Source organism: Pteropus alecto, unplaced genomic scaffold (genome assembly GCF_000325575.1).
Source record: "Pteropus alecto unplaced genomic scaffold, ASM32557v1 scaffold76, whole genome shotgun sequence".
Classification (NCBI taxonomy): domain Eukaryota; kingdom Metazoa; phylum Chordata; class Mammalia; order Chiroptera; family Pteropodidae; genus Pteropus; species Pteropus alecto.
In genome coordinates this window covers 27,878,493-27,904,732 of record NW_006443138.1, presented here as the reverse complement: position 1 = coordinate 27,904,732, position 26,240 = coordinate 27,878,493, and the positions used below count along the sequence as shown (strand labels likewise).

The 26,240-nt window shown below is 49.0% G+C and overlaps 1 protein-coding gene across 1 annotated transcript in view; it reads left to right on the top strand.

Moving 5' to 3' along the window:
* TSPAN9 (tetraspanin 9) overlaps window positions 1-26,240 on the top strand; it is a 185,930-nt gene that overhangs the window by 89,341 nt on the left and 70,349 nt on the right. The window contains exon 2 of the mRNA XM_006923853.2: window positions 14,623-14,702. Within this exon, the coding sequence (XP_006923915.2) occupies window positions 14,640-14,702 (63 nt within the window). The 5' untranslated portion in view covers window positions 14,623-14,639. The remainder of the gene's footprint in view (window positions 1-14,622; window positions 14,703-26,240) is intronic.

Here is a 26,240-nt window from a genome sequence, read left to right as displayed (position 1 = left end):
TGGTGCTGATGTTGCTTAAACTGAGCAATTAGAGTCATAGGATGCTGCTGGGAGCCCCAGGCACGTGTGACCTATCCTGCCCTGGGTGGATTTGCTGATGTCCTACGGCATGAGGTTGGGGGTGGAAATCATTTGCACCCAGAGTTTCTGTTCTGCGCATTGCTTTTCAAACCAGCTCCTGGTTGCTTGACATCCTTTGGAGGAGGGTGGGTTGGAGCAGGGCCTCCATGTTACATAACGTCAGGGGACACAGTGTGACTGCCCCCTGGGTTTGGGTAGTGGCAGCCCTCCCTAGAACGGCAGCAGCATAAAGCATTTCTATTCTGTTACTAAACCCTATTGGTTCTATGGTCTTTATTCTCAGTTTTGGTGCCCAATGAGGTCAGCAGAAATGTGAAGAGTAACAATGAAACTGATCATAGTAATCAAAATAGGTTGTCCGAAGACCTTTTTTTAAAATCATATTTGCTTTTAGACTACATTTAGAAAAAATCATTTAATAAACAAGTATTTGCTGAGCATGGGTGCATGCCTAGCACTGTGCAGAGTCACTGAGGGGAGTTCAGGGTGGGAGATTGGAGTTGGGGAGGAACTCAGTGGATAAGCTATTCTTAGATAATAAAGGGTTAACGTCTTTCTTCAGTCTGCATTTTCGTCTATTTTATATTGTTGAGTCCTGGAAGGTGGTTACTATGCTAGCTCTAGCTTCGTTGGCATTTCCGGGGGTTGGCAGGGTGGGACTAGGAGTCATTTTGGTGTGGACTCTTAGGGGATCACATTCAGAAATGGAATCTGAACATGCCCAATGCAGCTCTTGACTCACTTTCCCATGGCTGGTGGATTTGAGGGTGTGGACTGGGAGTTTCCATTCTTTCCAGAGAAGGGCTGGAGTTACAGAGGGTGATCCACCCTTCCTTTCTCCCTTTTGGAGCTCCCCAGGTCAGCACGCTCAGTGAGTTAGCTTCTCCTACCTCCAACCCGGGCCGCCAGCCCGCTGTGGCTACGTGCTACAGCTGGGCCCACAGAGCTTAAAATAGCAATATGAGCTGGCTGCTTAGCATGTGGGGAGCCCGCCTGAGGCATGATGGGGCAGCTGCCTGGAGTTGGGGCTCCGCTGGATCTAGCCACTGGTTTGGAGGGTATTCTTTGGCGGTTTCTTCTAGGCTCAGGCTGTGGATAGGGTTTGGTGTGGGTAGGGGCTCAGGTATGGTTGGTGCAGAGAGGAAGCAAAGAGCTTGTCTTTCCTAAGACCTTTAAGGAAATGCCTCAAACCTGACCTCCACTGCAGAGCTCAGAGGCCTTCAAATATAGTGTCCTGTTCATTCCTGGCCCTGGCCCTTGGTACTGTCCAGGATTAGCCACATAGCTTAAATGAGGAGAGAAAATGAGGCACAGTGGTGGAGTGGAAGATGAGGCTGTGCTGGGTCACAGGTGGCAGGGCCAGGGTGAGAACACAGGCATCCTGAGTCCCGGTGGGGTAAGCACTAACCACTGGACGCCTTCGTTCCCCAGCTGCCCCCTCTTGGGAAGCCAAGATGACGCCTAGAGGATTTGGCAGAGACCTCCTCCAGGCATTCACTCATTCAACAAGTATTTATTGAATACCTACTAAGTGTAAAGCCATGTTTTTGCCATGGAAATACAGCAATGACTGAAACAGACTAAAAACCCCTGTGCTCATGAAGCTTAGTTCTGGTGGGGAAGAGCAATTATAAACAATCGATTAATAAAAATGTAAATTATATTGTGTGTGGGGATAAATTCTCTAGAAATAGCCGAATGGTGTAGGAGAGATTGAGTGTGCTGTGGGAGGTACAGGTCTGAATAGATGGGCAGGGAAGGGCTCATTGAGAAGGTAGCATTCGAGCAAAGGTGCAAAGGAGACAAGAGAGAGTTGGTAATGCAGAGATCTAGGGGAAGAATGTTCCAGTAGAGGGAAGAGCTAGCATAAAGTCTCTGCTGTAAGAAACAGCAAGAAGGACAGTATGGCTGGGTTGTGTGTGTGTGTGTGGTGCGCGCGCGCGCGTGTGTGTGTATGTGTGTGTGTGTGTGTGTAAGAAAGAGAGAGAGAGAGAGAGAGAGAGAGAGAGAGAGAGAGAGAGAGAGAGAGAGAATTGTGCAGATACTTGTGAGAACTTCGTCTCTTACTCTGAGAGAGATAGGAAGCCATTAGAGGGTTTTGAGCTGAGCAGTAACCTTATCTCATTTACGTTACAGATAGCACAGGAGCTAATTTCAGCTGTCTTTCTCCTGTTCTTAGGCCACCTGTGGAGGCCCCAGGAGACCAGACAAAGGGCTGCCCCATCCTTTCCCTATGACTTGTCCAGTCTCCATTCCTATTCTCCAAACCTTAACCATAAGACTTTTTCTCCTGGCAGGTAGAGGGGGCATGATGGTGCTGGGTTTCTTCTCTTTGCTTTGGAGTTTCTTCTGCAGAGGCGTGATCTGGGCTGTTACAGTGGTTTGCTGAGCCTACTTGTACTGACTCTTGAGAGCCTATTGGAAAATACTCAGAAAAGTTGCCAGGTGGTGAACACACAATGCAATATACATATGACATATTATTGAATTGTACACTTGAAACCTACTTGATTTTATTAACCAATGTCACTCCAATAAGTTTAATAAAAAAATTACTATCTTAAAAAAAATTTGTCACCTAGTTGGTAAGCTACTGGTAGCTTGAAACTGACCGTGGGGGGAATATGTACACCATGGAAATTGGCAATCACTACAAGTCATTGCTATTCCCCTTGGAGAGCTGGCGGTCAACATTTACCAGCCCACCACTGGTTTGTGATCTCTACTATACCTGAGTTGTCATTTTAGAGGGCAGGGACTCTGCTTGCTTTCATTTGGCAAAGCACCTGTGTTCATGCTGTATAAAGTCAAAAAGAGTACAGGGGGACATGTTGGCCGAGGGGGTGATGCAAGTTGGTGTTGGGAGCTGCTGGCATGTTCCCAGGACTGACAGGGCTTGTCCCATGACGCTGTGACCTGGAATCTCTCTGCTGTTCCTGGATGGGTCATCTAAGTACATGAACACTCTCTCACCTCGTTTTTCCTTTCTTTTCCTTTCCTTTGTCTCCCTTTGTGTGTGTAGGATGGCTATGTGCAGGCCTCAGTAGGGGTCAGCTTTGTACATAAAAGCAAGGCTCATCAATGGGCCCAAGTAAAACCACTTGGTGTAAAGAAAGACCTCTAGTTTGCAAGTCAGGAAATGTAGGTTCCAGTCCCAGCTCAGCTGCTAACTAAGTTCTCTTAGACAAGCTCTCTTTTCTCTTTGGACCTTAGTTTTCTTATTTATAAACCGGGGTGACTTCCCTGCCTGTGTATCATGCAGGAGTGCGGTGCAGATCATATGTGCTCATAAGTATGAAAGCCCCGTGAACAAGTTGTGTGACTCACAATGAACACGCCTTTGTTCACGGTGTCCAGGCACCTGGGACCCCTCACCTCTGCCCTCTTTCTGTTACGATGACAGCCCAGCATGCATCCTGCCTTCTTTAAGGAGCCTTCCCTGATGGGCCAGTCCTCCCTGAGCAGGTCCTTTGAGCACTCAGATTGTACCACACACTCCGGCATGTGTTCAGGCACTTCTGTCACCTTCTGTCCTTTCGTTTCTCTTCCCCCAGATGGACTGTTAGCTCCTCAGTACCATCCACAGTGGTGAGCCCAGGATGGGCACGGAGTGGGTGCTCAGGAAACCTTTAGTGATTAGTAATCAATGTCAGTGTCCTTTTTCTTTATATTACATGCATATGTAATGTCATAGATGGTTGTATTGTGTGTGGATGAAAGTTCTAAAGCGTTCATTCGATAAAGCAGTTTCCCAGTTAGTGCCTCATCTGTCCCTCACAATCACATCCAACCCCATGTTACAGATATGGAAATGTAAGTGTTCTCATTCATTCATTCATTTGTTCATTCATTCTTTCATTCAAAAATGTGTACTGTACTCAGAGAGCTGTAAGCCTCTCATCCAGGTCGCGCAGTCCTTCATTCTGCCTGACTCCCTGCAGTATGAGTGTGTTTGCTTTGTGCTTTCCTTTTGGAAGGCAGTGGGGGAGCAGGGTAGAGTGTGCATTCATGGTTGGGCTCAGGCCTGCAGGGTGGAGGAAGAGAGGGGCAGCTCCAGTGCTCAGTGCCTGTCCCTGCTATGTCCGTATGGCTGAGGCTGCAGGCTGGCATTTCCTTTGGCAGCAGTGTGGAGGAGGGGGAGAGCAGGTGTGTCCTGGCACCGGGCCGGACTGGGCTGTGGAAGTGCCTCTTGCGGCTGGAGCTCGGGAGATGAATGACACACAGCCACCCAGATTCTCGCGGAGCCCAGCCACATTCTGGACTCCATGCTGGACATCTGAGCTCCCCAGTGGCTCAGGAGATGGCTGAATCTGGTGGGGGACCTCAGAGAGGGCTACCAGAGAGGAGGACAAATGGTGGTGATCTTGCAAGGTGAGCACCTACCAGATAGGCCAAGGGCAGCTTCGGGGTGTCCAATAGGAGCTCCGATTGCTGGGAGCATAGGGCACAGGTCAGGGACTGTGGGAAATAAGGCCAACAAAGCACAGAGTAGTAAAATCACTAGGGACCAAGTGAAAAAATTGAGCTCGTGAACAGGGGCACAGTGGTGCATCCAGAGCTCTGTTTCAGGACAGGGATAGTGGCGGCCTATGGCAGGGTGAATTAGGAGGAAGACTAGAGGCAGGGTCGCAGGTCAGGAGACTGGCAGGAGTTGGGCTGGTAGCCGTGAGGAGTGAGGCTGCGACAAAGAACGTGCTATGCCTCTGCTTTCAGGGTTGCACGTGTGGATGCTTTCTGCATTCTGGACATGTGTTGAGGAAGTTGGGTCAGTGAGACGTGGCTGGGTACACATGTATGATTAGGTTATAACAAGAATAACTTTCTACTAGAGCAACCTATAAGAGATTTTGGAAAGAACTTTCTGGGAACGTAGGAGTTTTGGTAGCTCCAATAGCAGACTAAAGGGTGTGGTTTGTGACCATTTTCACCACAAGTACTTTGCAAAGAGAAAGATGCCTCCATGTTTGGGAAGGACTGGATACTTTTCTGAGGTCCCCTCAGCTGGAGGCACCTTGAATGACTTAGCCACATGGACATGGGTCAGCCTGAGGTGAGAGAAGGGAAGGGAGGCTGAATGGGACAATGGCTAGTGCTGCAGCCTCACTTGACAGAGTGGCCAGTGGAAAATCAGAGACCTCAGTGACTTCATGCACTATGAGACTGTGAGACTTTAGCCAAGTCTACCCAATAGGGATGCCCCAATACATCTTATGCCTACTCACCCATGCACCTCTCATTTTCTTCAACTACGGTGGGTCATGTGCAGGCTTCCTCCCCCTGATGGCTTCAGAGCAGGTAGGATCCAGAGCACTGTTTCTGTTCCATCTTATTTAGAGCATCCCGAAGTACTATGCACATACTACTCTTTCCTGCTGTGGTCCAGGCTTCATGGATGGAGAGAAGGAAGAGGGGAGGCAGAAGGCAGCAGCTCCTGAACCAGCCAAGGGTCCCCAGATGCACGGCCGCGGGCAGGCTAGATGCTGGGTCAGAGAGCACTCACTATTCCAGTGACAGTCAGCACCCTCCATGGAGTGGTTTAGGAATATCAAATATGCTGGGTCAGTAAATTTCCACTGGTGCGTGGCAATAAACCTCAGGCTTATCACGCTTCCCAGTGCCCAGAGTTCTGGCCTTATCTCATCCTTCCGAAGCCACCTGCCCTCCTTGATAAGTATTAATAACAAATACCTCTTTTTCCTCTGTCTCCCAGGCTATACGTGCATGCCTGTGGGTGAAGGTACGCCTGTCTGCTTCGCACAATGTCTCACACACCAGGCTCTTTTAGGAGTGCTGATGGGGCTTGGGATAAAGGATGGGGCTGGTTTCCAGAGACTTTCCTGGAAAAAAGGGCCTGAGAGCCCAGGGTTGGGCCACCAGCCTGTGGTTCCAGGGCTCAACTTCCGCTGCTCCCGCCTACCCTGTCAATGTGCTCAAAGAGGAAACTGCTGTCCTTCGGAAGTGGCGGTTTTTGCTCTTCGCATAAAGCCTCCCCTGCTCAAGCCCCCTACAAAGGTCCTCACTGCTTCATTCATGTGTTCATGGCGATTTAAGGGTTCCTATGTGATAGGCACTGTGCCAAGGGCTAGAATATGAGGATGATGGTCACAGCCCTTGCCCTCAAGGAGCTTGCAGTCTGGAGTGGGAGTGTAGGGAGGTCTGTGGACAGGCAGCACTGTGGGCTCAGGATATGTTGGTGCTCCAAGGAGGGGCCTCAACCAGCCTCCCCAGACATCACAGAAGAGGCAAGAGCAGCACAGATGCTGCCTGGACTGTGGGAGTTAGTTAGTTAGGATGTGTGGAGAAAGGTGGTCCAGGCAGAGGGAGCATCAAGTGTAGAGACCGAGAGCTGAGGAGGACGTTCACGTGGGTTCATTTTGGTGGGAACATAGGCCAAGTAAGGTGTGGGGAATGAGGCTGATGAGAAGAGCGAGGGGTGGGGAAGCGCTTGTGCAGTTTTTAACTGGCATCCAGGGTCACCTCTTCCCCAACCTTACCTTCCTTTCAAGTTCACTTTCTGTGAAACTTCATTTTGGCCAGGTATGTGGACATTTCCTCCCCAGACATCCCGGGCACTCTTCTGCTCTCTGGCTTTGCCTAGCCATCCTCTACCAGGACGTACTTCCTCCTGCCCTCTGCTTGTTCAGTCCTGTCCATCTTCTAAGAGCCAAGTTAGGTCCCATTTCCCAAGGTACGAATTTTAGGGCTGGACGGAAGCTTAGAGAACCTGGTAGTCCAACCTCCTTGTTTTACTGTTGAGGAACTAGAGATCACACAGGTAATTGGTGTCTTGAAGCTTTGTTCTTTAGGCTCGAGGTGACCACACAACTGGAAGGCTCATGAAGCTCTGCCTAGTGATGCTGGCGTGCCCTATGCATGCCCTCCTTTGGACTCCTATTTATTTGTTCATTAAGTATTCATTAAGCCCTCGCTGCTGGTCAGGCATGGTACTAGGTACACAGTTTTGAGAGAACCAGACCCAGTCCTGTTGATAACCTACCATTGACTGGAAGCCTTGCTGATAACATAAACAGCCTGTTAACACATACTTTGTATGTGGTATATATTCTGTACTGTATTCTTGCAATAAAGTAAGCTAGACAAAAGAAAATGTTAAGAAAATCACAAAGAAAATACACTTTCCGTATTTATTGAAAAAATTCATGTGTAAGTGGATCCATACAGTTCAAATCCATCTTGTTCAGGAGTCAGTTGTACTTTCAAATTGAGATGAGTGATACGAGAGAGAGAGGCAAATGAGACTGTGTGTTGATGGGGAGGGGGCTTTCATTTAGACGGTAGGGGGATAGCCAGAAAGCCAAAAGAGATTTTTTTGAGGAATTTACAAGAGCTCAGGGATGAGTAGAACGAAATCAGGCAGTGGGTTGTTGCAGAACATTCCAGGCAGAAGGAACAGAAGGGACAAAGATTCTGAGGAGAGAAAGAGATCCGAGAGTTCACTGGTTGGAGCACAATGAGAGGAGAATAGTTGGAAATGGGGCTGGAAGGGTAGGCAGGGCCAATCATGGTAGATCTTTGAGGTAATTTTAGGAATTTGGGTTTTAATAGACAAGAAGAATAGGGTACACATACACATGTGCATGTGCGATTGTGATCTCAGTAAAACGGGAAGCCACTGAGAGGATTGAAGTAGGAGAGCAATATGAGCAAGAAGGTGGCGTTGGCTGCTCTGTGCAGGGACTCAGGGTGGGAGAAGGAATGCTTGCTCGGTGGGAGGCTGCTGCAGGAGCCAGGCGAGAGGTGCTGTAGGGCTGGACTGTAACAGTGCCTGGGGAGATAGCAGCAAGTGGAAAGTTGCTCCTTGGACAGGATTTGTGTTTGATTGGTGGTGGGACAAGTGACCACAGGGAGTCAAGGATGACTCTTAGGCTTCTGACATAAGCAATGGGATAGGTCTTTAGGCTATTTATTGCTAAGGGGAGGGTACTACCATGGCGAGGGTGGGAGGCAGGGCTGGGGCAAGGTCAGTCCTTCCAGGGCATGTGAAATTGGACCTGCGTCTGAGACAGCCAAGTAGGAATGCCAAGTAGGAATTGGGCATGCATGCTTGGGGCTCAAAAGAAGGGTCAGGCCCAGGTTACGATTTAGGTGTCATCAGCGTGTGGATGGCACTGGAAAGAATGGTTGAATGCAGGAATGTCGGTGGACGATAAGAGGGTCCAGAACTTAGGGACTCCTGACTGAGGCAGAGGCTGAGGAGGAGGAGCTGCCAGGGCTTACCCTGAGAATTTGAGCCACAGAACATTTTGTATTGATTATGTATTATCTTGTATCTTATTCTGTTCAATTATATTAAAATTAGATGGGGACCATGACCATATTATTAGAATAATAATTATTGTTGATAATGATAATAGTGCCTCAGTTCATTGAACATTTTCAGTCATGAGGTATTTGTATTACGTTCATAATTTCCCATCTCTATTTTATTTATTTTTTTAAAAAATTAAATTTATTGTGGTAATATTGGTTAATACCATAAGTTTCAGGTGTACAACTTTCTAATACGTCATCTGTATATTTCATTGTATGCTCACCACCCAAAGTCTAGTTTCCTTCCATCACCATGTATTCGACCCCTTTTATCCTTTTGATTCTCCCCCAACCTTCCTCATCTCTATTTCTTACGTACTGCTTGGGAAGGTGTGTATTATTATCTCCATTTTATAGTTAGGGAAACTGAGATACGGAGCAGGTAAGTGGTCATTCTGGGTTACCCAGCATTTGAGTAACTCACTCCAGATGGGATCTGGGTACAGATCTGTCTAGTCCCAAAGCCCAGAGTGTTTCCATGACATTATTTGCCAGAGCTTTGTTCCCTGTGTTGGGTCGGGTGGTAGGTATTGACAGAGGTCACTGAAGGTGTCTGAGGAGATGCCATCCTTTCTCACAGAGCCGGGCCTAGCTGACCTACAGCTACTAGGGCACGTGGGTGTGCTGAGTGGCATTGATGATCCATGCACACATCTCATCTGGCTCCTTACAATGTGGAAGCCTCATTTTTAGTACTCCTGGCTGGGTCAGGAGTAGTACGGCAGGCCCATAGCTCTGACCCTGTTTCCTTGGAGCTAAGCTGTCTACAGTCTCACCAGTGCATGCTCTGATCAGCATGCTCACCTGTCACTTGTGGAGTGCGGACACACAGCCGAGGGTCTCTTCACAGTCATGTTTTCTCAGTAGCTAGTGGTGACCTTAGACAAGGGCTGACCACAGCCGCTCTTGGACCCTGAGATGTGGCTGCAGCACTGGGAAGTCTGTACGAGCCCCCTATCGGTTCAGGTTCAGCGGGTGGCAGACCTGCATTGTCCCGACAGCTGCTCCAAAAGGTGTGGCCCACCAGGAGGGGAGGGGGCCCGGAGCAGCTGTCCTCTGTCCTGTTCCTATCTTAGTCTTCTCTTTTTTCCCCACCTCCTACATTTCTTCACTCTTCCTCCAAAATGGCCCTCTGATCCATAAGTTTATTTAATTGTCTGTCCATTTCTCCGTTTATTCCAGGCTGTGTGCTAGGGACACAGCTGTGACCAGAAAAGGTGACTGCATGGCATTTACACTCTGTCATCTGTAGCAGAGCATTTAAATTTCCTGAGTTCCCTTGTCAGGTTCTGATGCCCTCAGATAGTCCGCTTTCCAGGAACAGTTCCATAGATTTCTGGCTCGGGTCCCATCCTCTGGTTAATGAATTTGGGGCTCTTGGGCTGTCCTTAGAGAGAACACAGGGCTTAGGCATGGAAGTCTTCCTTTTCTCTCTACTTACCAGCACTTTCTGAGTACTTGCCCTGTGGTGGTCACTGTGACAGGCATTGGGTAGGGGTGGTGATGAAATGATTAAGACACAGCCCCCGCCTTCTTTGAGAAGCCCAGTGGCCAGAGCAGAGACAGGTGGGCAAACAGTAATTGCAGCCTGAAGAAAGAGCTGGGGAGCCCGGGAGGAGCAAGTCTCTCCATAGAGAAGGAGGTACCCTGGCCGTCTCTGATAGACTATCCTGAGCAAGTTATTTCTCCATCTCACTGTGACCCTTCCCACTGCAACTAAACACTGTTTGTTTGTTTGTTTTCCTCACTGGGCTCAAACTAAACAAATGAAAAAACAAACAAAACTACCTTTAGTTCTTTTCTACCTGAACCCTTTCACCATCATTGTTCTTCCTGAATCCTGGCCAAGTGGTAACAACGTGATGTTCTAGTTGTTTAATTTTCATAGCAAAGTAGAAACTGGCCCTTTCCTCTGCCCCTCCTCACCATCCCCTGCCAAGTGAATCTGCATGCAGACATCTGGGATGTGGGCTCTCTGCTACAGACCTCTACAGCCCCCGCTCTTGGCACTGTAGGTAAATGGTTTGCTGAATTACAGTATTTTCTATATTGCTGAAGAAGATCCCGGTTTTGGAGTTTAAACACTGGGGTGAGGTGAGTCTCCCTTCTCTTACCATGGCAGCCCATCTCACACATTCCTTAGGATAGCAAGTGCCACTTCATGTCTATTGTAAATTCTGGGCGGGGCTGCCTTATTTGAGGCTCAGAGGGACAAGATACTTCACTAGCAGCACACATTGTCCAGTACAGAAATAATCAGCACAGGTCTGAAAGGGGACCTGTGTTGGTCCATCAGTTCTGATTGTGTGTGGGTGAGTGAGAGACCAAACACAGTTCTGTCTCACACTGTAAGCCTGAGAAATTCTGAGAGGCAGAGAGTGCTTGGCATTTACTCTGAAGCCCACATCTCTCGGTTGCCAGTCAGCAGAGAAGTTGCATGTTGATTTCATGTATTCACTTCTCTTCCTACCCTCTGGGAATTCTGTACTTGCTTCACTTTTTTTGTCATTTAAAAACAAGGAAGAAAGGGAAAGAAAAGGCAGCTCTGCCTTGTGCACATGCTCAGAGATCCTCAAGGGCAGTCTGTACCTGCCAGCTCTCCTGAGCATGGTGAGTGGTTGATGATCAGGAGGGAGCATGAAAGATGGTATGTTAGCTCACCTTTTCTCTCTGGAGGCTCCTTCTGCGCCCAAAATCTAAGAAACAGGTAAACCACGGCATCTGGTATTCTTGTCTCCCCTCTGCCCTGTTGCCAGGCCCAGCTTCCTAGAGCACCAATTTTGTCATGTGCCCCCACTGCTTGGGAAGCTCCCAGGTAAAGTCCAGACTTTTCATGTGTCATGCAACACCTTGCACAGTAGCTCACTTTGACTCTCAGGCACATTCTTCTGCTTCAGTCAGGCCTGAGTTCTCATGACCCCCGAATGCACCATACCACTCTTTTCTAGATAATGCCCTCCCTCCTCCTGGCTTCTCATCCACATCCACTCCAGAGATCCCTTCTCCAGGGAGAGGGCAGAAGGCACAGCTCTTTGGTGGTCCTACCTGGGTACATGCTTGCTATCTCACTCTGATTTGGGATTCTGTAGGTACTTACTTGGAGTGGGGGTAGAGGCTGGTCTCTTTGGCTATCTTATAAGCTCCTTGAGGCCCACGGCCATATCTCACACATCTCTCTATTTTCCAGGGCTCTTGCTTAGTGTCTTGCCTTGATGAACAATCTATTATGAATGCATGGTTTGTTCATGGTGGGAGGGAGGAGGACAGATGTCATCTGCCTTCCTACATACAGCTCCTTTCCCAGCATTGTCCAGGCCGTCTCTTTTCATGGGTGAGCTTCCCGGCTTACAGACTACATTCTCCCTTCACCGTCTTCCTTTTTCTAACCCTCTGTGAGATAACTCAGGGCCAACTCCTTGGGGACTCACCTAGGCTGATCATCAGGCCAGCAGTACCACCCTGACCACATCTCTCTCTTTCGTCCCTTCCATAGGGTCATTTTGTCTAATGACCTCTCACCAGGACATGTGATTTCAGGTTCTCTGTGTGCTTTTAGATATTGTCTGTTAGACTGGAAGATTCCCAAGTGCAGGAAGTAGGTTTAGAGCCCAAGAGAGTAAAGAACATGGGCTTTGGAATCACACATTTCCTTAACAGTGAAATGGACTAATAACCATAACCATCAGATAGGGTTATCATGAGGATTTGGTGAGTGCCTGGTGCCTGGAGTACAATGAGGACTTAAAAATCTGAGTTGCTCTTATTACTCTGATAATGATTCTACTAGGTACCCTGATGGGACCTCAGTGAAACTTTGTTAATGGATTGGAGCGAGACTTCAGTGCCTTTTTGACAAATGGGACCAGGAGGAAGCAGAACTGTTAAACTGGGCAGCCTTCTCTTCTCTCTTATCTGCCTGTTGTCCTTCACTCCCTGCACCTTCCCTCCCCTCCGCCTCCTAGGACCTCAGTTGCTGAGAAAATAGTTACTGGCACAAACTCATTTATAAGCAGAAATGAAGGCAGAATGACAATGGGGAGGCTATTTTCACTGAACAAGGTGTGAGTTGGGGAGAAGAGAAAAAAAAAAAAAGACAGAGGGGGCCAACTTGGGAAGGCCCTTGTCGATACCATGTCCCCACCTGAGACTGGTAGTAACAGCCCCTGATATTTGTTTAGCGCTTACAGCCCTGGGACTCTTCGCATATGTCTTCCTTCCCTCGGCCACAGCCAGTTGTGGTAGCTCTCTTTCACTTGGCCTTGGTGCTGGGGACGCAGAGCTGAGTAGGACTTGGCCCCGCCTTCCTCCAGTGCTCTCGCTCTCTCTTGCTGATGGCAGAAAAGAGAAGTGGGCTCCTTTCCCAAGTTTTCTAGTCTTCTTTGCCAACTGTGGTAGCCCAGGTCGGTAGTGCAGACTTCTGCACAAGCCCAGGGGACGCTGCCCCATGCGCAGTGTTTTACCGTAGGATAAAGGCTCCTTCTGGATGTTACCAAGCCCCCTAGCCAGAGCCTTCTTCCTGCATTTTCCCTGACCAACTCCTGTGCACTCTTCACGAGAGAGGACTCAGCCTGCGCCCATGAGCACTCATACATCACCCTCGGCATAGGCAGGACCCCACCTCGGCCACCTGCTCTTCTCAGCCGGGCCTGGGTCCCAGCCCCCGCGTCATCCCACCTGGGAATGCGGGGCGGGGGAGGGGACTCGTGCAGCTGCAGGAGCCTCGTGGAGCCGCGCGCGCGTGCGCGCGTGTGTGTCTGTGTGTCTATGTGTGTGTGTGCGCGCGCGCGCGCAGAGGGGGCGGGGTGGGCGGTGCGCGCCCCGCGGAGGCCCCTAGCGTCTTTCCCACACCTCACGCCGCTCCTGCCATCCCTTCTCCCTGTGAGTGGTAGCCGGACCCACGTGTGCAAAAGCGTGGCGTGTGTGTGTGTGCGCGCGCGCGTGTGTGTATGTAGCGGGAAGATCGTGTGCCTAGGGTTGGACAGGCCCCAGTGTGCACAGGGGGCAGCGGCCAGGGCAATGGCCGCGCTTCTTTCCCCCTCTGTCCTCCCCAGCCCTTTCCTCCGGTTTCCTTGGGTCGTTAGTACCTCCAGCCATTCTCCTCCTGTGCCGCCCCCTTTTCTAGAGTAGAAGAGACCAGAGCCTTCCATGGAGGTTCTGGTTCACCCCCAGCTCCAGAGCCCTTGACATTTAACGAGGGTTCGTGGCGCACGGGTGTAGGCACATAGCAGAACGCTAATCCTATTAAAGATATGGTGTCATTGGGGAAGGGGAGACTGCCCCCCCACCCGCTGTCAGGCCTCTCGCTCATTGGTAGAATGCAAAGCAGGGGGCGGGGCCGAGGGCCCGGTGAAGGGGCTCCGGGCGATTTCGGAGTCAGGAGTCGGGGCTGGGATTTCGCAGGGAAAACCCAGCGGTGGCAGCTGCGGCAGATCTGCCGGCGCTGTCCGGCGCGCGCCCGGCTAGCCCAGGGCTGGCGAGCAGCTCGGCAAAGTCGCGGAGCGAAAGGAGGCGGAGCGCCTGCAAAGTGGTCGGGTTCAGCGCCGGGGCTGGGCTGGGCGAGGTGTGCCCAGGGAACCTGGATCCCGGGGCCCTTGTGCCTTGCGTTGAGCGGCCAGTGCAGCGGGAGAGCTGACGCTCAGGAAAGAGAAATCAAATTGCAGCCTCCCCAAAGACGCTAAGTTACGCAGGCCAGCCAGTTCCCGGAGAGCGTTCGCGAGCGCCCGGAGACCCGAGCCGCAGAGCCTTCCCGGGCCAGCGGGCCGGGAGCGGGGCGCTTTCCAAGAGTCAGAGGCCCCTGTGCACGGGGTTTGACCCGGAGTGCGACACGGTACTGAGAGGGGGCGTGCAAGGCTCCGCCGGGCCGCCTGCAGCCGGTGCCCGACTCGGGCGCCCCCTCAGTCCCACTCTGGGAGCGATGCCCCCCGCCCCTCAGGCCCCCCGGGAACGCCGCGAGCATGGAGAAGTCGAGTAGCGAGGATTCTTCGATCCACCGGAGTCCATCTTTGGACAGCAAGGACTCGGACTTTGCCAAGCCGTCCACCTCTGGCCGCCCGTTCGGTAGCGGCTTCACGGCCGGCGCCTTCTACGGCACCGCAGGCTCCCGGGGCCAGAGCCGTGCGGAGGCTGGCATCAAGACTGACAAGTACAATGCCCCCAAGGGCAGCAAATACGTGGTGTTTTACCTGGACCTGTCCTTTGTTTTCCTCCTAGAATTTAAGAAGTGCAACATGGCCAGGGGCTGCCTCTGCTGCTTGAAGTACATGATGTTCCTCTTCAATTTGATATTCTGGGTAAGTCTGTGCGCTCATCCCTCCGTTTTCCTCCTCTCCTCTTCTTTGCTTACCACAGTGTGATACTCTCTTCCTCGTCAGTGCTGCATTGCTCTACTCTCTGCACAACGATAAGCAGGTTTTTAAAAATTGTTTCCCCGCCTTGTTCACGTATCTGCTTTTTCCTTTCTCTCTCCTTTGTGGCTGAATGGAGGCTCCAACTTGCCTGTCTTCCAGGAGAGACTTACCCTACTAGGAGGCTGGCAAAGTTTGCAGCCACCTCTTTCTCCTATGAGAAACCCATTCTGGAAGTGTCTCCAACTAGATAACCTGCAGCAATAGGTGTGGGTCAGAATTTTTAACAGCTGTGACCCTGAGTTGAAGACAGGCACAAGTGTGGATGGTCTTCTGAGTTTCTTCTTGTATTCCTCCTAAATAGATAAGAATACCATCTGCAGCATTTTATGTGCATGAGATAGGGGAGTGCTAGAGGTCAGTGAACCCCAGAAAAATGAGGACTAGCCCCTGTCCCAAGCCAAGGGACTTGCTTACTAGCCTGCAGATATGCCCCTGAGTTAGGGTTTGTGTGGAAAAGGAGGCATGGGAGGGATGCTGCCATTGGGTGGCGGGCAGCTGCTTTTGAGGGATTGCAGTGGGACTGGGGAGGGGGAGCAGGCTGGCCATGTGCTCCTGCCATGGAAAGCCAGCAATCCTGGCTCTGGGAGCCCCAGAGACTGGAAGAGACAAAGAGGACAATCAGGAGTGGCCCCATCCTTTGGTGAGAGATTGTTTTCTAGAGAAGGTGTCGGTGGGTGGGGCAGCTTGGAATTGTTCTCCACCCTCTGTGACTCTGGAGGCTGTGTGTACGCAGCGCACATACTTGTGCATAGGAAATCCTAGTTAGGCAAATTTGAAAACTTCTTAACTTCATATCTAATTGTTCCTTCATCCCAATTGCTGCCCCAGCTTTCTTCACCAGAGCCCAGATGCAGTCAGCGCAGATGTTTGGCTCTGCCCCAGGGCCTGTCCTCCTGCCGGCTGGAGGCTGTCAGCTGCTGGTGGTCCAGGAAGAGCACTGGGGGCAGGAGAAAGTCATTCACAGTGAAATGGGTAGAAGCAGTTGTGCTTTGGTGTTCAACACCTGGGGGAAGTGACCGGCTTTAATTGAAAAACTTTTTTGGGTGTATTGGGGGTGTATGACTTTTCCCACAGAGTGGAAAATTCAGGCTGGACGGGAAGAAGACTGTGTTCTAGTCTTGGTTCTGCATTAACTTCTTTTGTGACCTTGTCCAAATTGTGTTATCCCTTAAGGACTGGGTGTCCTTTCCAGCCCAATGGGAAGCTGTCACGATGGTCTCCCTCATGTCCTCACCTCATTAGGTATGGGACATCCTGCATCCTTGCCTTCTCTCTAGGGAAGGACCCCCCCTTCCCTGCCTTGGGCATGGGCTGCTGTTTTTCTTCTGAGGAGTCTGCTCTGAGATTGTCTGAGTTATATTTCTCTGGATGTCTCCATGATCTGGGGCCTTCCAGTCACCGCTGTTACAGTGTTCCCTGTTCTGTGGCAAAGGTTTTATGGAAACTGGGGCAGAGCCATTGGAATGTCAGGAATGATTTCGTGGCCACCTTTGAGCAAGTGCTTCTGGTCCTCTGACTCACTTGCTAGCGTCAGTGTCAGCCAAACACTGGTGTGTATTTCTCCGGTGCCTACAGATTTACATGAACGTTGCCCTTTCATTGTGCACAGCTTCCTTCTCTGTCCTTGTTCATAGTCTCAACCTATCTTTCATGCCTTGCCCCATTCTGCATATCTTAACACTTACTAGAAAGACCTTCCTGGTAATGCTCACTCAGTGCCTTGGCCAGTACCTCTCACTCAGCCATGCTTTTCCCCCCGCCCCCGCCCCGCCACCTGCTGGCTGGAGTGGGTATAACTGCTGCGGCTCCTTTCCAAGGATGGTCTCAACTTGGTCTAGGGACCTCCTTTCATGGTAGCACAATAGTCTGTGCCCCGCACTTAGTAGGCACTCATTATATGTTTGTGAGTGAATGAATGGAGGGCCAGAGTAGTAAATCCACATGTTATTGTGTTGCAGGGATTCCCAAGTCTCACGTGGTAGGGACTTGCCCGTGACAAAGGCTCTCCTAGCAACTTAGCTCTGGGGTGACAAGCATCTCTTTCTATCTTCCTGTAAAAGCTTAGCAGAGGTTAATGAACTGATTGATGGAGTGGCCTTCCTTTATGGTCTATAGTGAGAGGACTTGTCTCTTCCTAATTAGAAGGTACTTACCATTACTCTTTTACCAGGCAAGGAGTTGCTCTCTCCTAGTCTCTGACTTTCCTGATTACTTAATATTTTCAGAATTCCCATGACATGCTACAAGCTGGGAAGAATTAATTCTCAAAGTTCTTTTATGCTAGTAGTGTATGAGATGATGAAACAAGACATATTTAGGAAAGATGAAAAATTTAGCAAAAGAGAAATGGATGCCTGTATGTGTAAGTATATTTTTGGAGCTGGAAGAATAGGTGTAGCAGGATGTTAGCCAGGATTTGGGCCCGGTGGATCACTGAGCTCCACTCAAACGAAGACTTCATGTGGTCAGATACTTGGGCCTGATATGAGAGAAGGAACGGAGGAAAGGGCCAAATGAGAAGAGAAAGTGCTTGGGCCAAAGGCAGATGGGGCAAGACCCCTAGAAGACCTCTGCTGTTTCCAGTGCTCAGAGGGAGGGGAAGACTGGAGGTAAGTGAGAGGGTGGGGCGAGGAGAACTACAGGACTGGTCAGAGCTGAGTCCTCCAGGACCCGAGCATTGTCAGGAATTACATAGCTGTTGCTTTTTCTAGTTTCATGGCTCAGATCCCAAAAGGAGGCTTTTCTGAGGCATTGGAGTTGAACCTGAGGCCTGCAATCAATAGAGATCTTCCTTAGATCCCAGGGCCTCCTGGTAGGTCTCCAGACCCACTGCTGCCACCATACCCCTTGCCTTCTCAGAGCTTGCTAGAAGGGTTCCTGGTGCAGCTATCTTACTCTGCACCCTCTCACAAGCATGAGAGTCCCTGGTTCAGCTGGGACTTTCTCCTCCCTACCTTCTTCCTCCCCACCCCCTCTTGATTGACACCAATGCTGGCTCTGACATGATTTAAAAATAGATATTAAGACTAGGAAGTTTAATTTTTAATGCTTTGGAAAGGAAGTGAACACAGAGCCGGCAGTCCTGCATGGCCACATTCTGGGGTCTCAGAGCATCAGCCAGGCCTTCATCTGGCCCCTTTCCCCCAAGCAGAGCCATGCCTGACCCACCCCAAAGATTGGTTTGCAGCAACCCTCTCGGGGGACAGCCTGATGGCTCATACCTGAGCACTTGGGGGAGCCGCTGAATGTCTCTTGCTGCCCAGTTTAGCCTGGATCTCCTGTTTGAAGAGTCCAGGTCTGAACCTGCCTTGTTCAGCCCCTCAGTCCACTCACCACTTCCATTCTCAGATAAAAAGTACCCCGCAGACTTCTTATGACACCCTAAGCCATCCAGCACTGACTGTACACAGACCCTTGTCTTGGGCACCACAGACCAACAGGGAGCCACACAGCTCACAGAGGCACTCACGGTGTGGCCAAGCCAGTACCAAACAAACACCTCAAATGTGGCTGGAGAGTCTTAACCAAGCGCCTGCCCCCCGGAGGGCAAGAGAACGGTCTGAGAGGGGCTGAGTCACAAAGGCCTGACCCCACTTAGGGGAGGTTAATTGGGGCCTCCACCCGGCACCCTGACCATGGCAGCCCTGTGCCAACCTTTCCCCTGCTCCAGCAGGCACACTTAGCACTATCTCCTTAGCTAATTAGCTTTTATTAAGGGAGCAATTCACAAGGAATAGCCTTTCCTCTGGGGCCAGAATGTCACTGCTCTGCCAGCCATGACTTAAAGTGATGGGACAGCTCTGCTGGCAAGCTTGAAAAGCGACCACTATCCTGAGTGGCAATTATGCTAGCAATTCCAGTCCCACCCCTACCCTCCACATCAGACAGGAACTCGATTTAGGTTTGGAGGAACTAGGCTGAAATCTAATTTGCTATCCTGAGAAGGGGACGTGGCTCCCAGCACTCAGAACCCATGCTATAGTCTCTCTCCCCTACTCAGAGTGAGAAGCTCTGAGCCCACTCTGCCCTCTTGGAGGGGCTCAGATTCACTTAATTTCTAGCTAGAGTATTCCACCAGATGGCCCTGGGAAGACTCAGAGATAGAGTCTGAGGAAAGGGCCACAGGTCTGTCCTCCATCCCACCAGGCAATGACAAGCACAGAAAATGCCACAGACCTCCTCTGAGGATGGCGTGTGTGTGGGGGGCTCACCCTTCCTCCCTTGTACCTCCATGTGCCTAGCTGCCCTTGGCTGAACTTGGCGGCGGGCTCTGGGGCTTACAGGGCTGTTGGGGTCCCAGTTGAGTCCGTTCACTCATGCCACAACTATTTATTGAATGCCCGCTGCGTGCACAGGAGGCTCCAGTTGGTGAGGATGGGCTGACTGGGCTTGCACAGGGCAGATCAGCTTTCTTGGGCCAGGAAGTCGTGGAATCGAGAGGTCATCTGGCTTGTCCTCCAGCAAGCATTTGAACGCAGGGCTGCCAAGGGAGGGGTGAGAGTGAGGCCACCTCCCTTTTCTCCAGCATTCTAGGGAGGGGCAGCAGCAGGCCTGGACCCAGCATCCGGGTGGCCTGACTTGACTTGTCCTCTTCTTTCCCCCACTCCCACATGATGGCTGTCTGACTCCTGCTCTGAAATGTTTGCTCCGGTCAGAAATGGGAGGAAAAAACAAACTGTCTCTTTTAGGAGTTTCCTAGTTTGGAGAAAAGAATTAGTGAATTATGAATCTTTTTCTTCTATTGAAAGGATCGATCGGATGTTCTATGGCTGCTGCATACTGCATGCATTTGTGGAGCACCTGCTGTAAACCAGGCCCTTGAACTGCTCAGAGTTCCATGGAGGAGTCAGACACATAAACAGATAATTACAGTTCTGAATAGTAGGTGCTTAGTAGAACTACTTAACGGAGTAATTAATATTGCTTAATAGAGACAAGATACAGAGATAACAGACTGGACCAAATGACACCTGGATTTTGAAGGATGAATAGGAGTTTGCTGGATAAATGAGGATAAGGGTCCGGGCAATGAAGAAAGGTGGAGAAAGAGAGAGAGACAAGTTGATCCAGAGCCTGTGGGGGAGAGCATGGAAGTCACAGTGGAAGTCACAGAGGCCCCTGCATGTGTGAAATGGGCTGAACACAGAGAAACAAAGGGTGGAATCGGTCTGGGTGGTACCAGTTGGGAGGGGCTTTCTGGTAAGTTTGGGTGGTAAGTTTGGCATGAGTCTGAGGATGAGGTGGCCCCGACTCTTCTGTGAAGGATGCGCCAGTGCCTGGAGATGCTCTTTATTCTGTCTTCAGGCTCCGAGGAAAGGGATATTTAGTTTTTGTGGCTGTGACCACCACGACAGGTCTCGCTGTGTCCCTTGGGCTGCAAGCTGTTGCTGTAGGTAATCCAGCTTACAGAGATGCCCCTCTTCTCTCTCCCTCTTCCGGCCTCTTCCTTCCAGCTGTGATCTGCCCGCTTATTTGGTTCCAGTTAGGAAGCTTTGAAGCAGAGCTAAACCCTTTGGGCAGAGTTAAGTCTTCTGAGCCAGCTTTGTCCCTGCTCACATTTGAAAGCTAATCTGTTAGCAGAAGTGGTGGGGGTTGGGGCAAGGACGTTACAAATGGCACGTGGTTGGGAGGGTGAGCTGATCTGCAGCTGGGGGAGCAGCCCAGGGTAGATATATGGCATTCACCCCTTACCCTTTCTCTCACTAGGCATAGGACTTGAGGAAGAGCTAAAATTTCAAATCTCTCCTGTGTTGGGAAGCTTACTGCATTAATATCGAGCAGGGAGGCCCTGTTTGACTGGCCAGTGGGGGGTGACTGAGGAGAACAGAGACATGGCTTCTGCCTTCAGAGGGCTTTCTGTCTGCTCCAAGTGTTCTTCACTAGAGTGTAGATTCAAATCAACCAGGCAGCTTTTTACATGAACGGAGGCCATGTTCCCCTCCCACTTCCTCCCACTGACCTACTGAGTCAATCTCCAGGAGCAAGGCTTATGTTTTGAAGGTTTTCTTAACCTCTTGGTGCCTGGGTTTTGTCATGTATGACAGTATTGGCTATCTTACGGGGCTGCAGTGAGGCCCAGATGAGGTAATATGTGTATCATGTAGATAACTGCTTAGTAGGAGGCCTAGTGTGTTGCGCTCAGTGACTAGTGGCTGCACTTATTATCACTGCACTTCCTGCAGTGAAACCTTATGAATAGGTAGGTCCCTCTAGCAGCAAGTTAGATACCCCAGAGATGGAGCGACAGTGCTTTAGAGCCCTGGAAGCAGCCCCAAATGTCTCTTTAAGGCTGGGGATTATTCTGAATATCTTCTGGTCTTAGGGATACATAAGAGAAATGGGCAAGTGAGAGTCCAGGTGGACCTATTAGAAGATGGAGGTGGAAGGCTGTGGGAGAGGGGAGTGGTCTCAGAGCCCGGGGCCTGCAGCTGCACCTGCCACGTTGTGCATTCACCTCTGGCTATCCCTGTCAGGGGCAGTCCACACTCTTCCTCTGCCTTTCTTTGTTCTTGGTGCTTTGGATCAGGCCAGGAACAGGCCAGCTAGGCGGGTGGTCATATTACAGGGTCCCCATGGGCCCTCTGCCCTGGGTGCTCCAAAGGTAGGTCATCTTTCTGACACACTTGATATTGGGCAGCAGCTCGGCCCGTGACCTGAGCTGACTAAAAGACAGGGCATGTGGGGCTCCAGGTCTAGGTCACTTTACTAACCAGAAAAATGGTCACTTAAAAATTTTTTTCAAATTGTGGACTGTATCATATGTAAATTCATATAGTTAAAAAAAATTTATGTAATGGACATGTACCCACTATGCAGCTTAAGAAATAAAACATTAGCTATACCCATGTCCCTGCTTGAGCATGCCCCCATCTTCCCTAGAGAGAACCATAATCCTTAAATTTTGTGTTAAGGATATTTCTTTATAGTTTTTTCACATACGTAGGCATCCTTCAATGCCACTTTATTTGGCTTGGCTTGTTTTTAGACCTTTGATATATGGAATTATTCCAAACTTAAAAAAAAATCAATGTTATATTTGTTATTGATTCATTAATGTCAATATGTGTGGCCATAGTGCATTTATTTTCACTGCTCCGTGGTATTCCATTATATGAGTGTGATGCAATGTATTCTTCTGGTGATGAGTATTAGGGTTATTTCCTTTTTAAACATGCTTCTGTGAAGATTCTTGTATAAGAGTTTTTCTAGAAAAGTACTTCTGAAAGTACCTGTGAAGAACCAGCTTTTTAACTTCCATTCCTCAGGTGTGGCTCTGCTCGGCATGACTAGGGTACAGCTCAAACCACATACAAACTCCCCTACATCCAAATGTGTTCATTGATCATGCACTTGAATGTTATGGCAATATCAAATTGCTATAAATAAGCATTAAGCATTTTCATGGACCACACTTTGAAGAGAACTGCTCTAGGGTGCATAGCAAAGAATACAGCATTGAGATTTAGGGTATGTGCATTTCAGCTTTACTAGATAATGCCATATTGTTTTCCAAAGTGGATATATCAACTGAAATTTCCACCAGTGTAATGCCAATTGAAAATGGAAAGTTTGGGGCATTCTCCAATACAGTGGGTGTAATGTGCCGTATTATGTTTTAAATTTTCATTTCTCTGATTACTAATGAACATCTTTTCACAGGTTTATTAGCCATTCTTTTCTCTTCTGTGAATGCCTGTTTATGTTTTTATTAATTTTTCTAGTGAGTTGTTTGCTTTTTCCTACTATTTTTTAGAAGTTTTATTTATGTTTTGGATACTAACCTATTGTTTATTAACTATACCACAGCCATTTTCTAATTTCCAGTTTATAGCTTGCCTTTTCACTTTCTTCATAGTCTTTTCATAAACAGAAATTCTTTATTTTAATATAGTCAAATTTATCAGTCTCTTTGTTAGGTTTTACTTTTTATGTATTATTTAACAAATATCTCATGGGTGTCTTTATATCCCTGGTAATAGGACAGTGCTGTCACAACGTATGAGGTACTCATGAATTGTCGAATGAATTTGTGAATGATTAAAGTTGAGTTCCTATACTTATTTCTAGAAGTTTTTCTCTTTACATTTAAGTCCTTAATATTTCTGGAATTTATATCTGTGTATGATGTGAGGTAGGGCTCTGATTTCTTTTTTCCCTAAATATCAGTTGTCTTAGCTCCATGGGTTGGCTAGTTCCCGTTTCCCCACTGATGTGTAATACCCCTTGTGTCTTTTCCATTATGCTGTTTGTCTATCCCTGTGCTACATTGTCTTAATTACTACAGCTTTATAATAAGTCTTGATATCTGGTAGGGAAAATCCTTTCATCTTATGTTCCTTCAGGAAAGTTTTGGCTATTCTTGGCCCTTTGTTCTTTTGCATAAATTTTGGAAATCGTTTGTCTAGTTTCACTAAAAATCGATCAGTCAATTAACTCCTTCCCCGCTCCCCTCCCAGACCCTGTTGGTATTTTGATTGAACTTGCATTAAATCTGTTGATTGACTGGGGAAAATTGTATCTTTGTGTTTCTACTCATGAATATGAGTTTTAGTCTAGTCATGTGTTTCTATTCATGGACATGGTATACTCCATATATTAGATCTTCTTTAATGTCTTTCTGTAAAATTTTATAATGGTCTCCACGAAGATCTTACACATTTTTTGTTATGGAGACTTTGCCACCACCCACCTCTCCTCTCCAAGTTCAGCAGAACCCCTGTGCACACAAGGGCAGAGATGGCTGGAGGCCCAGGGGGAGGCCAGCAGCCCTCCTAGTCATCCCCTCATCAGGTGTGATGCTGAGGACCGTATGAGCAGGTGGTCAGGCCCAGTGCTGGGCATTTCCCTGGGTTACCCTGTTACCTCCACTCTCCACAGCACCCAAGGAGGAGACAAGGCATTATTTCTTTTTTGCCTCCGAGGGGATGGAAGCTCCGCGAGGTTAGGGATTTTGCCCCAAATTACTAAGCATGAAAGTGACAGATCTGGGATTCGAACCCAGTTTAGTCAAACCCCAAAGCCCATATTCTTTCTGTTAGTGTTTCTAGTAAGTCATCTTGATCCAGCAACTTCCCCTGCTGACTTTCGACTGCTTTTCTTGGATCTGCACTTCCAGTTTAGTGCAGTGTAGCCTGGGATGACAGGACCTGAGTTATGCATATTTGTAAATGACTCAGTTGACAATTTGTGCCTTCCTTTCCTGAGTCCCGGTCTCAAATAGAAGTGCATTAGGAGGTGACCACCTAGTGATCATCACGGACTTTCTCAGATCAATGGCCAGTAAGTCTTCTAGGCACTTTAAATCCTCACAGATACTGTGAGTGGGCAGTGGTATCTATGTGTAGATGAGGACACTGAAGCTACAGGCATCAATGCCCAAGGCCATGAGCAGGAAGAGGTAAGTGTTAGTGCCCTGTCTTGTTATCTTTGCTTTGCTTGCTCACAGTTGGTTCTCAGCAAATGTGTGTTGATTTTGGGCTGACTTGAACTGCACAGGAATGCTAGGTAAGGGGACAGGGCCTTCGGTGGGCTAACAATGGGATGCCCCTTGCAGGGCGTACCCTTTAAATAATGATTGGGGTTTACCTAAAGGAGAGGCTTTATGCTTTGAGGGAGTCATGCTGGCCTCTAATTGGAATATGCATCCTGCCTAGCCAAACAGGACCCTTGCAGCCATCCATACTCATTGCCTCAGAAGGCAGCTTTGTGGCCATCTGTCCTTATTTCAGCAAGCCCCCTGGGGGCATCCCCCACTCCAGCGGTTCATCACTGTGTCCCTTCTAGCCACGTACAGCGCTCTCTCCAAGGACTCTGGAAGATAGCATCACCTCATTGCATTCACTTCCAGAGGCGCTGAGGACTGGTAGCGTTTGGTGTCCTGGCACTCGGCTGACTTTGTTACCTTGTGGTCTGGTTCTTGGTAGGCCCTTGGTGCAGGTAGTTGTTCGTCACTCCATAATGATCGGTGAGGCTGGCCAGATCAGTACAGAACCCCCAAAACAAAGCCTTAAATGGTCATGTGGCAGGCTCGGTTTCTTGTGCCTAACTAGGACTCCATGTGGCCTGTGCTTAAGGAGGACAGCGGTGGATTCATTCTCCCACCTAGTGCTTATCTCCCCCAGGGCAGGGAATGCCCTTTCAGAGATCTCGGCACAAGATCTCACAGCCATCAAGTAGACATGTTTGCCAGTCAGAGCCAGAGGCTGGGGTCAGGAGGCAGTTGGTATGTGTCTATCTCTGTGTGAAGACTTCATGGATAGCACAGAGGCTGGGGCAAATTCTTGAAAGGCTTTTTTTTTTTAAATTTCCTTACCTTCCACTGGTCCAGTTCAGTACTTACATCTTCCCCTTAGGTACCCAGATTTTAAGTTCTCAGAGCTTACCCATCCCCACATACATACTTATGTGTATTTGTATGTATATATACACATAATGTAATAAAGTATTTATCTATAAATATGTGTGTATATGTGTGTATATATGTATGAATATCTAAATATTTAAAATACATCGATAGTCTCTCATGTGTGTGTATATATACATACATATATAAAAATTTATATGTGTGTGTATATATATGTAATATATGTATGTATGTATGTATGCATACATGCATGTTTGGCTAGATTCCCTCCCAGTGTGTGTGAGACCCTTGGGTGTAAACTGGCATCGTTATTTTAAGCATCTCATTTCCTAGATGGATTTTGGATAGGCTAGGTCTCTTAGATTGCAAGCACCACACTCCAACCATGACTAACTCAGGAGCACAGGTATATCTCTACCTATTTATCTCTATCAATGAACAAAGCCCAACAGTGTCATTGGGCATGTGAGGGGCAAATCACTTTAGCAGACATCTCTTGTTTTTGCTGGCCTAGCTTTCTTTTTCCTTTTCTTTATCTGTACCCCCCTGTTTTTCTGTCTATGGATCTCTCAGTATCTGTCAATGATACAAGGTTAGCTCAGAGGCTAGAAAGGAAAGCTGAGCAACAGGCCACATGCAGGGACGAGAGCCAGGCTGCTCTGGGGATCAGGCATCAGGATCTAATGATGAGCTTGGTCACGTTGACTCTGTCAGGATGCATCAGCTCTTTTGTTTTTGGCCCTTGGCTCTCACTGCTCAAGAGTTGGCTTCCCAGGAGAGGGTCTGGCTAGTCACATGCCCAGGGATGAGCAGAACACCTTGACTGAGGGGACAAGCCTGTACGTACTTGGGGAGGAGAATTCCCAGAGCAAAACAGGGGTGCTGATACCAAAAGAAGGGGAAAGGCAGAAATAGTAGATGTCTGCTGAAGTGTTTGCCCCCCAAATGCCAGATGCTACTGCTGGGATTTGTTCATCCCCTGAGACTATCCTCCTTGCCTCCTGGAGAGTGAGGTCAGGAGCAGATGGGGAGGCTGAGACTCAGGGAGGCAGAGCAGC